We start from the raw sequence: 16,080 nt of genomic DNA, 5'->3' as shown, positions 1-16,080 counted from the left end.
GAGAACAGACGTACTGCCCATCCCTGAAGTCGAGGAAGAAAGAACAGCGCCCTCCGAACCGCCCTTCTTTCCACACGGTTGATTGGACAGGACACTTCCTCCGGGGACCACTGCCCTTGGGCCGCCGATCCTTGATACACCGCTCCCCAACAGCTGAAATTGGCATCTGTGATCACTACCACCCAGTCCGGAACCTCCAGATCTACTCTCTTCTCCAAATTGGACCTAGATACCCACCACGAGAGACTGGAACTGGCTTCCTCCTGGAGTGGTAACAGCATTTGAAACTCCTCAGACATCAGATTCCAACAGAACAGGAGAGCTTTCTGTAATGGATGCATGTGTGCAAAAGCCCATGGCACCAAATCCAGCATAGAAGCTATGGATCATAGGACTTGCAAATAATCCCAAACCTTGGTAACTGGCAGCTCCTGCAGCTGAAGCACTTGCAACTGCAACCTGAGCATCTGGGTGTCGAATTGCGTTCCCAGATAATCCAAGGATTGGGACGGTATAAGCTGGCTTTTGCCTGGTTTAATTGTCCAGCCCAGAGGCTCCAGGCGCCCTGCTCAACCAGAGGGATGTCCCACGAAGGAACCTAACACCTCTGGGAGCTCCGTCCTCAGATTTTCTATCTTCTTTCTAACACTAAAACTAATTTTTTTCCCCCCCTAAATTATCAGACTGCAGCTTTGCGCCTCTGCCATCTGCTAGAGCCAGAGAAATACTGAGGAACTACAGGTGGTACTCTCTGTTATGTAGCAGTGCCTCAAAGTTTTGTTCTCTGCCTCTATCTGCTGGTAGGAATGAATAAAGTCACTTGTCTAGACTGAGCCGGGGCATGAACAGGAACCAGGTTTTAAATTCATCCCTGGTCAGCTAAGGCATAGAGGCAGCATCTGATTTGCATGAGCAGCAATTGAAACTTAAGAACATAAGAAATTGCCATGGTGGGTCAGACCAAGGGTCCATCAAGCCCAGCATCCTGTTTCTAACAGAGGCCAAACCAGGCCACAAGAACCTGGCAAGTACCCAAACACCAAGAAGATCCCACGCTACTGATGCAATTAATAGCAATGGCTATTCCCTAAGTCAACTTCATTAATAGCAGTTAATGGACGTCTCCTCCAAGAACTTATCCAAACCTTTTTTGAACCCAGCTACACTAACTGCACTAACCACATCCTCTGGCAACAAATTCCAGAGCTTAATTGTGCGTTTGGTGAAAAAGAATTTTCTCAGATTAGTCTTAAATGTGCAACTTGCTAACTTCATGGAATGCCCCCTACTCCTTCTATTATCCAAAAGTGTAAATAATCGATTCACATCTACTCGTTCAAGACCTCTCATGATCTTAAAGACCTTATCATATCCCCCTTCAGCCGTCTCTTCTCCATGCTGAATAGCCCTAACCTCTTCAGCCTTTCCTCATAGGGGAGCTGTTTCATCCCCTTTATCATTTTGGTCGTCTTTCTCTGTACCTTGTCCATCACAACTATATCTTTTTTGCGATACTGTGACCAGAAATGTACACAGTATTCAAGGTGAAGTTCTCATTCTGGAGCAATACAGAGGCATTGACATTTTCCGTTTTATTAACCATTCCCTTCCTCCCTACCCAGTTTCCTCTCTACCCTTTCCCCTCCCTACCCCAAAGTTTTTATTTCACTATTTACTGCTCTGCGGGAACAGAAGTAGTTTCCGCTCACTGGCTGGTTGCTGGTGCGCGCTTTCCCAGGACAGCAGCTAACGGCTGCTGTCCTGGCAGGCCTCTGTTCCTTCCCGCCCAGACCCTGCCCCTTTCTCAGTGCCCGGCGTTTATATGCAGGGCCGGGCCTTTGAATATGTGGGCTTTAGTGGGCAGGCTAGAATGATCATTTTGGTCTTTTATCTGCTGTGGTTTACTGAGTAAGGGGGTGGGGGGGGGGGGTGGAATGTGCACACTCATTCCCTCTTACATTCTCCACTTTGTAGCATCCTGCACCCATGGGGGAAGGGATGGACTTGTATAACTGGAGTCATTTTTTTCTGCCTTTTACTGCCCATTGTTCTCATCTGGGAGGGGGAGGTAGCTGGTGGTATAGGTGTGAGGTGTGCTTATAGCCTTTGTCTCCCTCCCCGTCTTAGATGGGTCAACATACTTTCCCCATCCCCACCTCTAGGTGTTTATGGGGGGGGGGGGGGGGGGGGGGGAAGGAAGAAGAGAGGTGGTGTATGCAGGTGGGGCATGCCCACTCTCCTTTCCCTTCCCATAGGGGAGGAGGGATATGCCAAGGGCCACAATACTTCACCCTCCTCACCACTGGGAGGGTGTAGCATAGGTAGTGATGGAGAGCCTATGTACAGTGCATGCAGAAAGTAGGCAGACCCCCTTCACTTTTTTCACATTTTATGGTTCAGCTTTATTCTAAAAGGGATAATGTGCATGTTTTCCTTCCATAATCTACATGCAAGACTCCATAAACGACAAAGGGGAAGGGTTGTAGAAATTTGTACAAATTAAAAAAAAACCCCAATACAAACTGAAATATCACATTTACAGCAGTATTCAGACCCTTTACTCAGTACTGTGAGACAGTATTTGCAGTGATTATAGCCTCAAGTCCTCATGGCTATGAGGCTACATCTTGGCACACCTCGATTTGGGGATTTCCTCCTATTCCTCTCTGCAGAACTTCTCAAGCTCTGTCCTGTTGGAGGGGGAGCATCAATGCCCAGCTATTATCAGGTCTCTGCAGTCAAGTCTGGGCTCGGGCTGGGCCACTGAAGCACATTCACAGACTTGTCCCTAAGCCACTCCTGTATTTCTTGGCTGAGTGCTTCGAGTTGTCATTTTGTTGGAAGATGAATCGTTGCCCAGGCTGAGGTCCAGGGTACTCTGGACTAGGTTTTCATCAAGGATCTCTCTGTACTTTGCTCCATTCATCTTTCCCTCAATCCAGACTAATGTCCCAGTTTCTGCAGCTGAAAAAATCCTCACAACATAATGCTGCTGCCGCCACCATCACGGTTCAGCGTAGGGATGGTATTTACTAGGTGATGAGCGGCACATTGTTTCCTCCACAGATGATGCTCGGTATTCAGCCCATGGAGTTCAATCTTGGTTTCATCAAATCATGGAATCTAGTTTCTTATGCTCTGAGAGTCCTTTAAGTGCCTTTTGGCAAACTCCAAGTAGGCTGTCCTGTGCTTTTTTTATTAAGAAATGGCTTCTGTCTGGCGACTGTACCATAATGGCCTGATTGGTAGAGTGCTGCCGACATGGTTGTCCTTTGGGCAGGTCCTCCCATCTCCACAGCAGAATGCTGGAACTCTGTCCAAGTGGCCATCAGATGCTAGGTCACCTCCTTGCGCAAGGCCCTTCTCTCCCCGATTGCTTTGCTTGGGCGGGCAGGCAGGCAGGCAGCCAAGCCAGTGCTAGGTAGAGTCCAGGTCCTTCTGAACTTCTTCCATTTAAGAATGATGGAGAGCACTGTGTTTTTCAGGCTTTTCAATGCTGCAGCAATTTTTGGTCCCTTTCCCTAGATCTGAGCCTTGACCCCATCCTGTCCCAGAGGGCTACAGGTAATTCCTTAAGAGTTCATGGCTTTGATTTTACTCTAATATGCACTGTCAACTTTGGGACATGATATAGACAGGTGTATGGCTTTCCAAATCATATCCAATCAATTGAATTAACCACAGGTAGACTCCAAACAAGTTGGAGTAGCATCTCAACTTTGAATGTCATAGTAAAAGGATCTGAATACCTAGGTGGATGGGGGGTTTTATATTTTATTTTACACAAATTTCAACAAACCTGATTTTACTTTGCCATTATGGGGTATTGTGCGTAGATTGAGGAAGGAAAAATGCCTAATATCCATTTTAGAATAAGGCTGTAACATAAAATATGGAAAAGTGAAGGGGTCTGACTAAGAACATGCCATACTGGGTCAGACCAAGGGTCCATCAAGCCCAGCATCCTGTTTACAACAGAGGCCAAACCAGGCCACAAGAACCTGGCAAGTACCCCAAAACTAAGTCTATTCCATGTTACTGTTGCAAGTAATACGGTAGCAGTGGCTATTTTCTAAGTCAACTTAATTAATAGCAGGTAATGGGCTTCTCCTCCAAGAACTTATCCAATCCTTTTTTTTATACACAGCTACACTAACTGATGACAAATTCCAGAGCTTAATTGTGCATTGAGTGAAAAATGCTGCGGCAGTCAAAAAAGCAAACAATGTTGGGAATTGATAGAAAGGGAATGGTGAATAAAACAGAAAATGTCATAATGCCTCTGTATCGCTCCATGGTGAGACCGCACCTTGAATACTGTGTACAATTCTGGTCGCTGCATCTCAAAAAAGATATTATTGTGATGGAGAAGGTACCAAAATGATAAGGGGAATGGAACAGCTCCCCTATGAGGAAAGACTAAAGATGTTAGGACTTTTCAGCTTGGAGAAGAGACGGCCAAGGGGGGGATATGATAGAGGTGTTTAAAATCATGAGAGGTCTAGAACAGGTAGATGTGAATCGGTTATTTACTCTTTCGGATAATAGAAAGACTAGGGGGCACTCCATGAAAGCTGAAAAGTCCTAACCTCTTTAGTCTTTCCTCATAGGGGAGGTGTTCCATTCCCCTTATCATTTTGGTAGCCCTTCTCTGTACCTGATGCTCATTCCGTATGGATGTCCTAAAAATCACACTTATTCATGATCCTCAAAGACCAGCTTTAGCAATTATATATATATATATATATATATATATATATAAAATATATTATATAATATATTATATAATATATATCAGATTTCGCACTAGCTGAATGGCTGTTCCATTTGTTGAACCTATCAAACTGTAGCTGTGTGAAGTATCAACAGGTATAACCACCAACTAGTACAGCAGAGATGTCAACTTTTTAAAGCTTGGATGAGAAGTTGTTAAGAGAGAGACACAAAGAATTCCTCCACTTATCTACATTTCATTGGTGGAGCAATGGCTTTTTTTAAATATCCAAAATGGGGAAGGGCAGGATGAGCCTGTTCCAAAAATAAATTTGGCCACTAACATTTCTTTTATATTAAAACTTGAGAGGTTTACATGTGATATATATATATATATACACAGCATTAAAGTGGACTAAAGCAGCAGTAAAATCCTCTTACAACAAATGTTAAGAATTTACCACAAACTTGACCGCTCTCACCCTAGCAGAGGTAAGGACCTACCAGAACAGTCATTTTAGATAGGCAGGGAGAAGTGACTGCTAGTTATTTGTGCAATTTTTAATTAATATAAACAGACCTATACTCTTCATTTTTCGAGCCTTATTTGCATGCACAGATCTTTAAAAGCCATCTGAATAAAATGGCTTTCAGAAGCAATTTTCCCTTGGTCAGGAAGAAAAACAAAATAATTCTCCCTGCCTATGCTTGGACAGCCTTCTTTCATCATCTCGTTTTAGCTAAAGTGCTTCTTGGGAGTCCTTCTTCCTTGTGCCTCACCTAGCACGAGCTTGAAGTCCATGGACGTCTGCTCTTCTTCCAATCTACCCAACTGCCCTAGTTCTAGTCATCGGGTTGTTGCAGTGCTTGCTTATGCTATGGTTAATACCGGTATGTACACAGACCATACTACAAATAGGCATTAGGTAGATTGAGTTTGTTTCTAAGCAAGCAATTTTATATTCTCTTCGCAATGGGCTTTACAAGTCAACATCTGCTAAAATTATCACAAAATACTTATACCAGTTATTATTTAGTGGTAGGAGCCCTACTGTGCTCACACTTTAGAGGACAGGATACATACCACACAATGCGAGGCTTTGGTTGTATTTCAACAAGCAATGTATTAAAGAATTTTGTAAAATGGGTCGGGGGGGGGGGGGGAGGCAACATAGTGAAGAACATCTAGTAATCATGCAGCACTATGCTCAGTCAACGCAATCCAAGGCTATAACCAAAGGCCTGACAGTTAGAACAAATGAAGACAGGCAGTGTGCCTGTTTCACAGAAAATGGTACCAATACAGTTGAACTTACAGAAGAAAATAGTAGTCAAAAGTTCGTATTTGATTTTTAAAAGTACAACAGGAAGTAGGGGAAGGAAGGATTTGGTCCCAGGGTGAATACAACAACACACTCCAGGGTGTACACTGCAGCATTTCAACATACATGGTGAGTAATTAATGAAGGCAAAATACTCTGCACCCTACCTGCTGATGCACCCTGCATGTGCGTTGCAATCCAATGCATGCCCTATATGCATATTCTTGCTTACAAAAATTATTTACAATTTTTACACCGTTGAACACTGTCCTTTTTCAACAATTTACAAGTATTATATTTAAAATATTTCATGTACCTCCTATCTGTTATCAAATTTCCAGGCGACATACAATATCCAAAAAAAATGCTGAACAGGAAGAACCCCAAGATCTTTGCAGATAAAATTAAAAAAAAAAATAAAATAAAAAAAAAACATAAAAAAATCTTTATTTTACAAATTTAAAAACATAAATAATATTTACAGGCATTTTAAATACCAAGCTATAACAAATTTTCACAATCCCTTTTCTTAAGTTTGTTAAAACCGTATAACTCTCTCTTCAATGAGTCAATATTTTTCTCTTTTGTCCTCCCGTCCATGAGAGCTTTGCACATGAATACAGAGACGAAGGGCATTATTTTCTCACCTTAAAGCATTAACAAACTATAAAAATTCTTCTTAGAATATGATCTGCTTAAAATAGCATTCAAACATCTGGGCTTCTTAGTGTTAGGCTGGGGGGGGGGGTTTTTGGGGTTTTTTTTTTAATTTACCCATAACTAAAATGTAAAATTTGTTCATTCCTTTATTTGCCAAGCAGTTGGCCATTTAGGGAAGGAACAGTTTAACTTCTGATCCAAAAACACCCCTAGCTATGGAAACTGTACAAAATTGGAGGAACTTTAGGCTGGAATCAATATTTCTAATTTAGGAAAAAAAAAAAAAAAAAGGTCAGGTCCCTTTTCCAACTCAACTTGCTTCTAAGGTCTCTGGAATTAAAACTTAACAGCATCCATAACTGTAGGCATCGGGCATGGCAGCGGTTGCTGGCATGGGTGAGGAGAGCAGCATACAACAGAACCCAGGAAATAAAAACAGCCAGCACCTAGCTCATGACAACACCACCACCAAAATGGCACAAAGAACTTTATGACCCGTTTGAAAACATCTGCAACTTCAGGAGCAGTTGTTCTCAATGCACCTCTAGCGTCACAAGAGGCGCTGTTTCAATGCCATGGCAATACACAGAACAGAAATAAAGCCAAGGGAGGGAGGTCAACATTCCTGTACAGAGACTAAAAAGCTTCTAACCCAGAAGCACAAGTGGAATTGTGTATTAAGATTTCAGTTCTTGGGAAGATCTGACAACCCTGAAAAAGATTTACACTAAAATATATCCTTTTTTTAAAAATTCAGTGGTGTATATACAGTTTTTCTGCCTATCAATATGCTGCTGGTATTGAAAAGGTGAAGCACCCTGCTGACAAGTGGGGGATTTACAAATCCCATTTGGGAACCAAAGATAAATCTCATTTGAGTCCTACCACCAGATACTTGCAGTTAACAGCTGCCTGGGAGAAGCTCCTTACAGGTTAAATAAAAGCAGTGTTCTGGAAATGATCACGGCTGCCCGTTGTTGATGAGTGACAAAATGCTCATTTTTTCCTCTGCCTCTTCATTTGACTTTGGAGCCACACCGGTGCCGAGGCCGTACAAGCGGCCACAGTATTTTGCATCATCAATATGATCCTCAAAGAAGAGCTGAGGAAAAGGGAGAGAAAAACATATTTCTTAGGACGGGAGAGAGATTAAAACTGTTTGACAAAGCCATGAAGGGATCTTCAGTTACACCACATAACTAAAACAGGCTGCTTCCGGTTCAGACAGCAGCAGTGATGAATTGATAAGCCACTCTGGAAATTGAAAACAGAGCAGTTCCATAGAAAAACTTAATTCACAAATGCTAGATAAAATGTTATATGTTGCCATGACTCAGAAATACATCAGACAAACTTCTGTCAGATCTCTCACCATGAAAAAAACAAATTAGTTTTGGCTTGCAGTAGACTATAGATCAAAAAAAATAACACAAGGGTGCCCTCGTTAATATCATTCTCAGAGAAGCATTCTACGGTGCAAATGTGGACAAAATGATCTTTATGGTGAACTCTTTCCCTGTACGTACAGGATCAATCCAGACTCCTGGGTTTTGCCTCCTCACCAGCAGATGGAGACAGAGCAAGATTTGACTGGCTCTGCCATATATACCAGGGTGCCACCCACAGTCAGCCAGTATTACTCTGTCTCCAGCAGATAGTCCGGGTGCACCACTTACAGTCTGAGCTGATTCTTTATAAAAAAAAAAAAAAAAAGGGTAGATTCAGATTAGTGTTTTGGTTAGCTGATTTTAAGTTTTGTTAAAAAAAAAAAAGTAAATAAGAGAAGTCTTTCTAGGGAAGGAGAGCGATCGGCTGAAGGTCTTAGCCTTCGAGGGGGTTGGCAGGTCCTGAGGGGACCATCCCCCCTGGTTCTGCAGGCTGCTGTGGCTAAGGGTCGAGGGCCCTTCCTTTGCCTTTTGGGCAGCCCAGCTTGGGGTGATACCGGGGAGCCCGGATCACTCACCCCAACCAGACCGCTTCAGGACTCATCTCTAGACAGCGGAGCAGGTCAGACTGCGCTTCCTGTAATTTAAAACAAAAAACAAAAAAACCAACTTTCTTTTTCTCTGGCGGGTCTCTATTTTTTGCCGTGGCGAGCCATTTGGTGTGTTTTTTTTTCTTCCCCTTCCTCTTCCGTTTTCGGCATGATTTTTTTCTCTTGGGTCGGCCCGGCTCCCTAATGCCACGTGGTCCGGCTTGCGGCGCTTGTGGGGCGGAACGCGCACGCCTCTCGCGGGAGGGCCTATATTCGGCCTGCATCCCCAGAGGTGAAGGGACATCGAGGAGCTGCCTGCCTCATCTCATAGACCGCTGTAAGGAAGCGCGGGAAAAGCCGCCATTTTGGGTGCTGCTTCTATTGCAGCACCAATCGCGGTAGGGGATGGAGATTTCCCACCCCCCTCTCCCCGCAGCAGTTACGAGGGTCGTCCCAGTGGCGGCGGCTACAGGAGAAGGGCAGGACGATGATACAGGAACAGATTCAGATGGTTCCTGTTCATCTTTTTCTTCTGATTTTGTTTTAGCCATGCACAGAGCCTTTAAGGCTTGCAAGGCTTCGAAATTTCATGCTCCTAAGTTCGGGGGTTCCGAGGCACCGCCCCCTCCCCCCCAAGCGGCAAAACCAGTCGCCGGACCAGGCGTTGTCGTCCAAGGCAAAGCGTCCATTGCGGGCTATCCCACCTCGGGAGGATTCAGACTTGGATACAGATCCGGATGAGACTACTCTGCCCCCGAGGGGGGTTGAAGGAGTCAGCGACCAACCGCATGGGCCTGCGCGGCAGAGTCAGGTCACGGAGGGCGACGATCCTAAGGTGGTTCGCCTGTTCTGTAGGAATGAGCTGGGTCCCTTAATCCCTGCAATCCTGGAAGAGTTAGGGATTGCTGCTCCTCCAGAAGAGTCTCGCTTGGGCTCAATGGACCCAGTATTCTTGGGTCTGAGTGGTCCTCCTACAGTGTTTCCATTCCATTTTTCAGCTATGGACCTGCTTTTTCGTGAATGGGATACCCCAGATTTGGGGTTGAAGGTCACGAAGGCTATGGATAAACTTTATCCCCTCCTGGAAGATGCGTTGGATATGCTTCGGGTTCCGAAGGTGGATGCTGCGGTTTCTGTGGTGACAAAAAGGACTACTATTCCAGTTACGGGAGCCACAGTTCTTAAAGACCTTCAGGATCGAAAATTAGAGGTGCAGCTTAAGAAGATCTTTGAAGTATCTGCCCTAGGAGTCCGGGCGGCGATGTGTAGCAATTTTGCCTTGAGAGCGGGGCTTCGATGGGTGCAACAATTGTTGGCCAATGAGGGCCTTTCCGAAGAAGTGTGACAGGTAGGCCGCCTTGAAGCGGTAGTGGCCTATAGTGCTGATGCCCTTCATGATCTTCTGCGCACTTCAGCTCGCTCCATGGTCTCGGCCACGTCGGCACGCAGGTTGTTGTGGTTGCACAATTGGGCGGCAGATGGAGCCTCCAAATCCCGTTTGGGTTCTTTGCCCTTTAAGGGGAAACTACTCTTTGGGAAAGAACTGGAGAATAGGATTCAGTCCCTGGGCGAGAATAAGGTTCACCGGCTACCGGAGGACAGAACGCGATCCAGGGGATCCTTCGACGCGATCCGATTTAGAGGGGCTCGCAAGTCTCGTCCGGCTCGGACAGCCACCTCTTCCCTTTCGTCCCACACAGACATGCCAGCACTCTTGGTCCCAGCCTTCACGTGGCCGGCGTTTCGGTAGACCTGGGGTTGCCCAGACATCTTCAAGTGGGAAGCCTGGGCAATAATGTCCGGATGGTCCATTCCTCGGTACCGAAGATAGGGGGCAGGTTGTCTCTGTTTTACAAGGAATGGGCCACAATCACATTGGACCAGTGGGTTCTTTCAGTGATAAGACACCAATACGCTTTAGATTTTGCATGTCATCCCAGTCCGCGATTTCTAATATCCCCGTGCGGATATGCCGAAAAACAACAAGCAGTCAAACACACTTTGCATCAACTTCTAGATCTAGGGGCAATCGTTCCGGTGCCTCCTTCAGAACAGCGAAGGGGACGTTATTCCAAATACTCTGTCTTTCCAAAAAAAGGAGGGTTCATTCCGGCCCATCTTCGATCTAAAGCGGATCAACAGATGCCTTCGGATCCCCTGTTTTCGCATGGAGATGTTGTGATCGGTCATCGCTTCCGTTCGGCCGGGGGAGTTTCTGGCTTCTCTAGACCCGATGGAGGCGTATCTGCACATCGGGATCCAGGAGGACCACCAGAAATATGAGATCTTTCATCCTGGGGAACCACTACCAGTTTCAAGCTCTACCATTCGGTCTTGCGACGGCTCCCAGGATGTTTACAGAGATTATGGTGGTAGTTGCAGCTCAACTTTGCTGGGAGGGCTTGCTCGTGCACCCATACCTAGACGATTGGTTGATTCGGGTGAAGTCCGAAAGGATGTGTCAATCAGCAATCCACCGGGTACTACAGTTGAAGTCTCTCGGTTGGGTGGTCAACTTAGCCAAGTGTCACTTAGTCCCATCCCAATTGTTGGAGATTTTGGGAGCCTTGTTCGACACGCGTCAGGGAAGAGTTTACCTTACATCGGATCGCGGTCTCAAGCTGCAGGGCCAAGTAGCAACTTTGCTTCAGCAACATGTTCTGACAGTTTGGGATTACTTACAGGTACTTGGTTCCATGGCTTCCACACTGGAATTGGTACCATGGTCATTCGCACACATGCGGCCCTTGCAATCGGCCCTGCTCTCTCATTGGAGTCCCATTTCCGAACGGTTCTAGCCTTCCTCTACCCTTGACGGAGGCAGCTCGTTCCAGCCTAGTTTGGTGGCTGCGTTCGGACAATCTGCACAAGGGTCTCCCACTAATGGTGCCGGATTAGACGGTGGTCACCAAGGATGCCAGCCTTTCCGGCTGGGGAGCTGTTTGTTTGCGGCAATCTGTTCAGGGACTCTGGTCTCCAGAGGAGTCTCAATGGTCGATCAACTGATTGGAGACCAGAGCAGTACGCCTAGCTCTGCAGGCCTTCCTTCCACCGATTCAGGGGACATCTGTAGGAGTGCTGTCAGACAATGCGACCACAGTGGCCTACATCAATCGGCAGGGTGGAACCAGGAGTTGTCCGGTGGCACTGGAAGCTCGTCTGTTGATCCATTGGGCAGAGCTCCACCTGACCAGTATAGCTGCGTCCCACATAGAAAATCCGCATGTACATTGTCAACCCCTGCTAAGTCAAAATCAGCTCGATCCCGGAGAGTGGAAATTAGCGGACAGGGATTACCAACTCCTCTGCGACAGATGGGGCACACTGTGCATGGATTTGATGGCGACTTTCAAGAATACTAAGGCTTCATGCTTCTTTGCTAGTCGAAGGGACACGGGCAGAGGGCATGGACGCGCTAGCGTTGGCTTGGCTGACGATGGTTCTACTGTATGTCTTTCTGCCGTGGCCTCTGATTGGCAAGGTGCTTCGTCGCATAGAGACATATCCGTCGGAGGCGATCCTAGTCGCTCATGAGTGGCCCCAGTGGCCATGGTTTGTGGACCTGCTCAATCTCTTGGTAGAGGGTCCACTGCGGTTCCCGCAGCTTCCGAACCTGCTTCATCAGGGTCCTGTTTGTCTCGATCAGGTCGATCGCTTTTGTCTAGCGGCATGGCTTTTGAGAGGAGGCGTCTAAAAGGTAAAGGTTACTCGACCACTAACTTACATACGGTTTGGAAGGTTCGAGTCATGGTGCGTTGAGAGTCATATTGTTCCCACTCGGGCATCGGTATCTGGAGTTCTAGCCTTCCTTCAGGACGGTTTGTCCAAGGGCTTGTCCTGTAGTTCCTTACGGGTACAGGTGGCAGCCCTGGGCTGTTTTCGCGGGTCTATTGACTGAGTGGCGTTGGCGGCGCCCCCTGATGTTTCTCTGTTTCTTCGTGGGGCAAAACATTTACACCCACCGGTGTGTTTTCCATGTCCATCTTGGAATTTGAATGTGGTTCTTAAGGCTTTGTGTACGCTTCCTTTTGAGCCATTGAAGAGGGCGACCATCAAGAACCTCACATTGAAGGTGGTATTTTTGATAGTGATTTCCTCGGCACGTCGGGTCTCTGAACTGCAGGCGTTATCATGCAGGGAACCATTCCTGAGAATCTCAGATTCCAGGATTAGTTTGCGGACAGTACCATCTTTTCTCCCGAAAGTGGTGTCCTCTTTTCATTTAAATCAGTCTGTGGAACTTCCTTCATTTACCGATTTGGATTGGTCGGACCCTCTTTCAAGGGATTTGAGAAAGTTAGAATTAGGAGGGTGCTTCTGTATTATCTGGAAGTCACTAACCCTTTTCGGGTCTCGGATCATCCTTTTGTTCTCTGGAGTGGACCAAAGCGGGGTAATATGGCCTCCAAGACCATAATCGCCCGGTGGCTGAAAGAGGCCATAAATGCTGCCTACTTGCTTTGTGGAAAACCTTTGCTGGTAGGAGTTGAGGCACATTCCACTCGTTCCCAGGTGGCTTCCTGGGCTGAGTGTCATCAAGTTTCCCCTGCAAGAGATTTGCAGCGCAGCAACTTGGAAGACGTTGCATACCTTTGCGAGACACTACAGGCTCGATGTGCAAGATCAGAGTGAGGGAAATTTTGGGGTAGGCGTGTTGCAAGCAGGCTTCTCCAGTTCCCATCCCTCTTAGGTACAAGCTCTGGTACATCCCAGGAGTCTGGACTGATCAGATACCTACAGGGAAAAGAAAATTAGGTCTTACCTGCGATAATTTTCGTTCCTGTAGTACCAAGTATCAGTCCAGAGTCTCACCCGCTGTGTGAATTAAAGTTGGGGAGAGTCCACTACTGCTATTTGTTTGTTTGTACTCTGATCTGCGGATTTTTCTGCTGTTTGTAACCCTTTTTACAGGTCTGGTTCGGTTGTTGGGGTCAGTGATCCATAGGTTAGCTTGCTTTTCCTGTAAATAGTTTGGGTTGATAATCCTTCTGCTTTGACATTGCATAATACTGGCTGACTGTGGGTGGCACCCTGGTATATTTATTTATTTATTTTAAGTTTTTATATATTTTAAGTATATATGGCAGAGCCAGTCAAATCTTGCTCTGTCTCAATCTGCTGGTGCGGAGGCAAAACCCAGGAGTCTGGACTGATCCTTGGTACTACAGGAACGAAAATTATCAAAAGGTAAGACCTAATTTTCTTTTCCTCTCTTCTCCAGTATCTGCCCCCCCTGCCAGCCACCTCCCTCCCCTGCATCCATCCTTGCCATCTTCACCATGATCCAACAGCATTTGCCTCCTACCTCTTCCCTTCTCCATCCCCAGCATCTGCTCCACCCAATCCTCACGATCCGCGCTTTTGCTTCTTTTTCTGTCCCCATTCCCAGCATCCTCTCCCCTCCACCTCTCCAGATACCCCGCTACATTGTCTGTCTGCCTGGCTCCCCTTGAGTATATGAACTCAGTGGAAGGCACGTGTCCCACCACTTCTGACTGCCCCTCCTTGTCTGTGCCTGCATTGTAAGCAGGTTCAAACTCAGATCCAGCATTTTGTATCTGTCGATCTTGTGCATTGCGTGATCAGAAGTGCCAACCTACAAGTTTTGAACCTGTTTGTGGTGCTGGGACAGGTTCCCATCTTCCTGTGCATGTGGATGGCATGTGCAGCTGGACACAAGTGCACCTAAAGGCAACACTGCTCATGTACCCTCATGAGTAAGTGAGCCACTGATTAAGAAACCAGTGTAAATCAGGGGTGCCGGATCTCTCTAATGAGTACATAAAAATGCAATGGTATTCACTTCCAGTCTCTCGAAGCCTGCAAAAGAGTCAGGGTTTCAGGATATCCCTAATGAATATGCACGAGAGTACATGCCGATCTTATGCATATTCAGAAATATCCTAAAAACATGACCCACTTATGGTTCTCAAGAACTGGAAGTGAATAGCACTGCACTGAAGGGTAATAATCAAATCTTTTGAAAAACTCAGCTGACTGACATAAGAAGAGGCTCATTCCATCAGAGCTGAGGCATTCTCAGGGATCTGGGAAAGATCTGTGTCTCGGATATTCAGGGTTGACACTGGGTAATTCATACCACACATAAGAAATTGCCATGCTGGGACAGACCAAGGGTCCATCAAGCAGATGCAGATACCACAGCAGAGGCAGCATTGGCAGGGCAGTAGTCTACAATCCACAGCATCTTTAGCACCACCTGTCCCTTCTTGCAGTTAACTTACAGCCCAGGAGTACTCAACTTAGTCCTTGAGTCCGACCCCCCCCCCCCCCCCCCCGCTGGGCTTTCAGGAAATCCCTAATGAATATGCATGAAGCATATTTGCATACATAGGAGCTAGTACATGCAGATATCATGTTAGAGTATTTCTTACTTGCACCCTCTTAAGCTCTAGGTGGGTGTATTGAGGAAGGAGGGTGGGGGTGGTATATACGCTCTTCTGTATATCAAGGAGTGCAGCTCTTTACACTGGGAGCACCATGCACAAAGAAGATTTCAGGATATCCAAACTGAATATGCAGCTGCATGCACTGCCTGAAAACGCAACTGAATTGCAGCACAAAAATCCATTTATCTATCAAGACAGAAGTAACAAACTGACTGTGAAATGTCACTTGTGTTTTGACTTGCAAGACAGTGCAACCATCCTTTTATATTTTCTTGAGAAAATCCTCATTTGTCCGAGATGGGCCGTTAATTACACAGAAAGATGTGTGCACATACACTGGACACTTTTTATAAAAATATATTTCCCCTTTCATGACACTTCAAAGTGGATTACATTCAGGTACTGTATGACCTTCCTTACTTCCAGAGGGCACACAGTCTAAGCTTGTAGCCGAGGCTGCTCTAACCACTAGGCTACATCGCCACTCCATAAGCCACAAAAAGGGGTTAAATTAACACAAGTTTGAAACCTGTCGGCAGTAATGCCAGTCTGCAAGGTTTCTATGAACTGAAATTAATGCCTTCCCTGCTAGCTAAGGGACATCTGTGGCTGCAGACTTCCAAAACACATCCAGGTCATTGTAGCTGATGTATGGTTGGGCCACAGATGCAGGTGCTAGAACCTTTGCATAAAGATGAAATTATTATATTTGCAATTTCAGCTAGAATTATAACAAAATCATTTTTTTTTGACCGAGTTATGAGATCTTTGATGGCTCAAACATTCTGATTTCTGTCCATTCCAACATAATCCCTCCCCTGTGGTTCCCTTCAGGACTGGGCAGGGGTGGCAGGAACCTACAGAAGGGATGCTTGCGAGGAAAAGAACTGGAGCAGGAAGGAAAGAAAGAAGGAAAGAGAGAGAGAGACCAGATTGAATTAGGAGGTGGGGAAGCTTCAGGTTTGTTGATTGTGCAGCAGGCTGTAAATTAACAGATCGT

General features: G+C 46.0%; 1 protein-coding gene across 1 annotated transcript in view; it reads right to left on the bottom strand.

Moving 5' to 3' along the window:
- Window positions 1-6,503: 6,503 nt before the first annotated feature.
- The window catches only part of CNOT8 (CCR4-NOT transcription complex subunit 8), a 33,113-nt gene continuing 23,536 nt past the window's right edge, over window positions 6,504-16,080 (bottom strand). Inside the window, exon 7 of the mRNA XM_029584128.1 lies at window positions 6,504-7,797. Within this exon, the coding sequence (XP_029439988.1) occupies window positions 7,657-7,797 (141 nt within the window). The 3' untranslated portion in view covers window positions 6,504-7,656. The remainder of the gene's footprint in view (window positions 7,798-16,080) is intronic.

Source organism: Rhinatrema bivittatum, chromosome 18 (genome assembly GCF_901001135.1).
Source record: "Rhinatrema bivittatum chromosome 18, aRhiBiv1.1, whole genome shotgun sequence".
NCBI classification, from domain to species: Eukaryota; Metazoa; Chordata; class Amphibia; order Gymnophiona; family Rhinatrematidae; genus Rhinatrema; species Rhinatrema bivittatum.
This window is presented reverse-complemented; position numbering and strand designations above follow the sequence as displayed.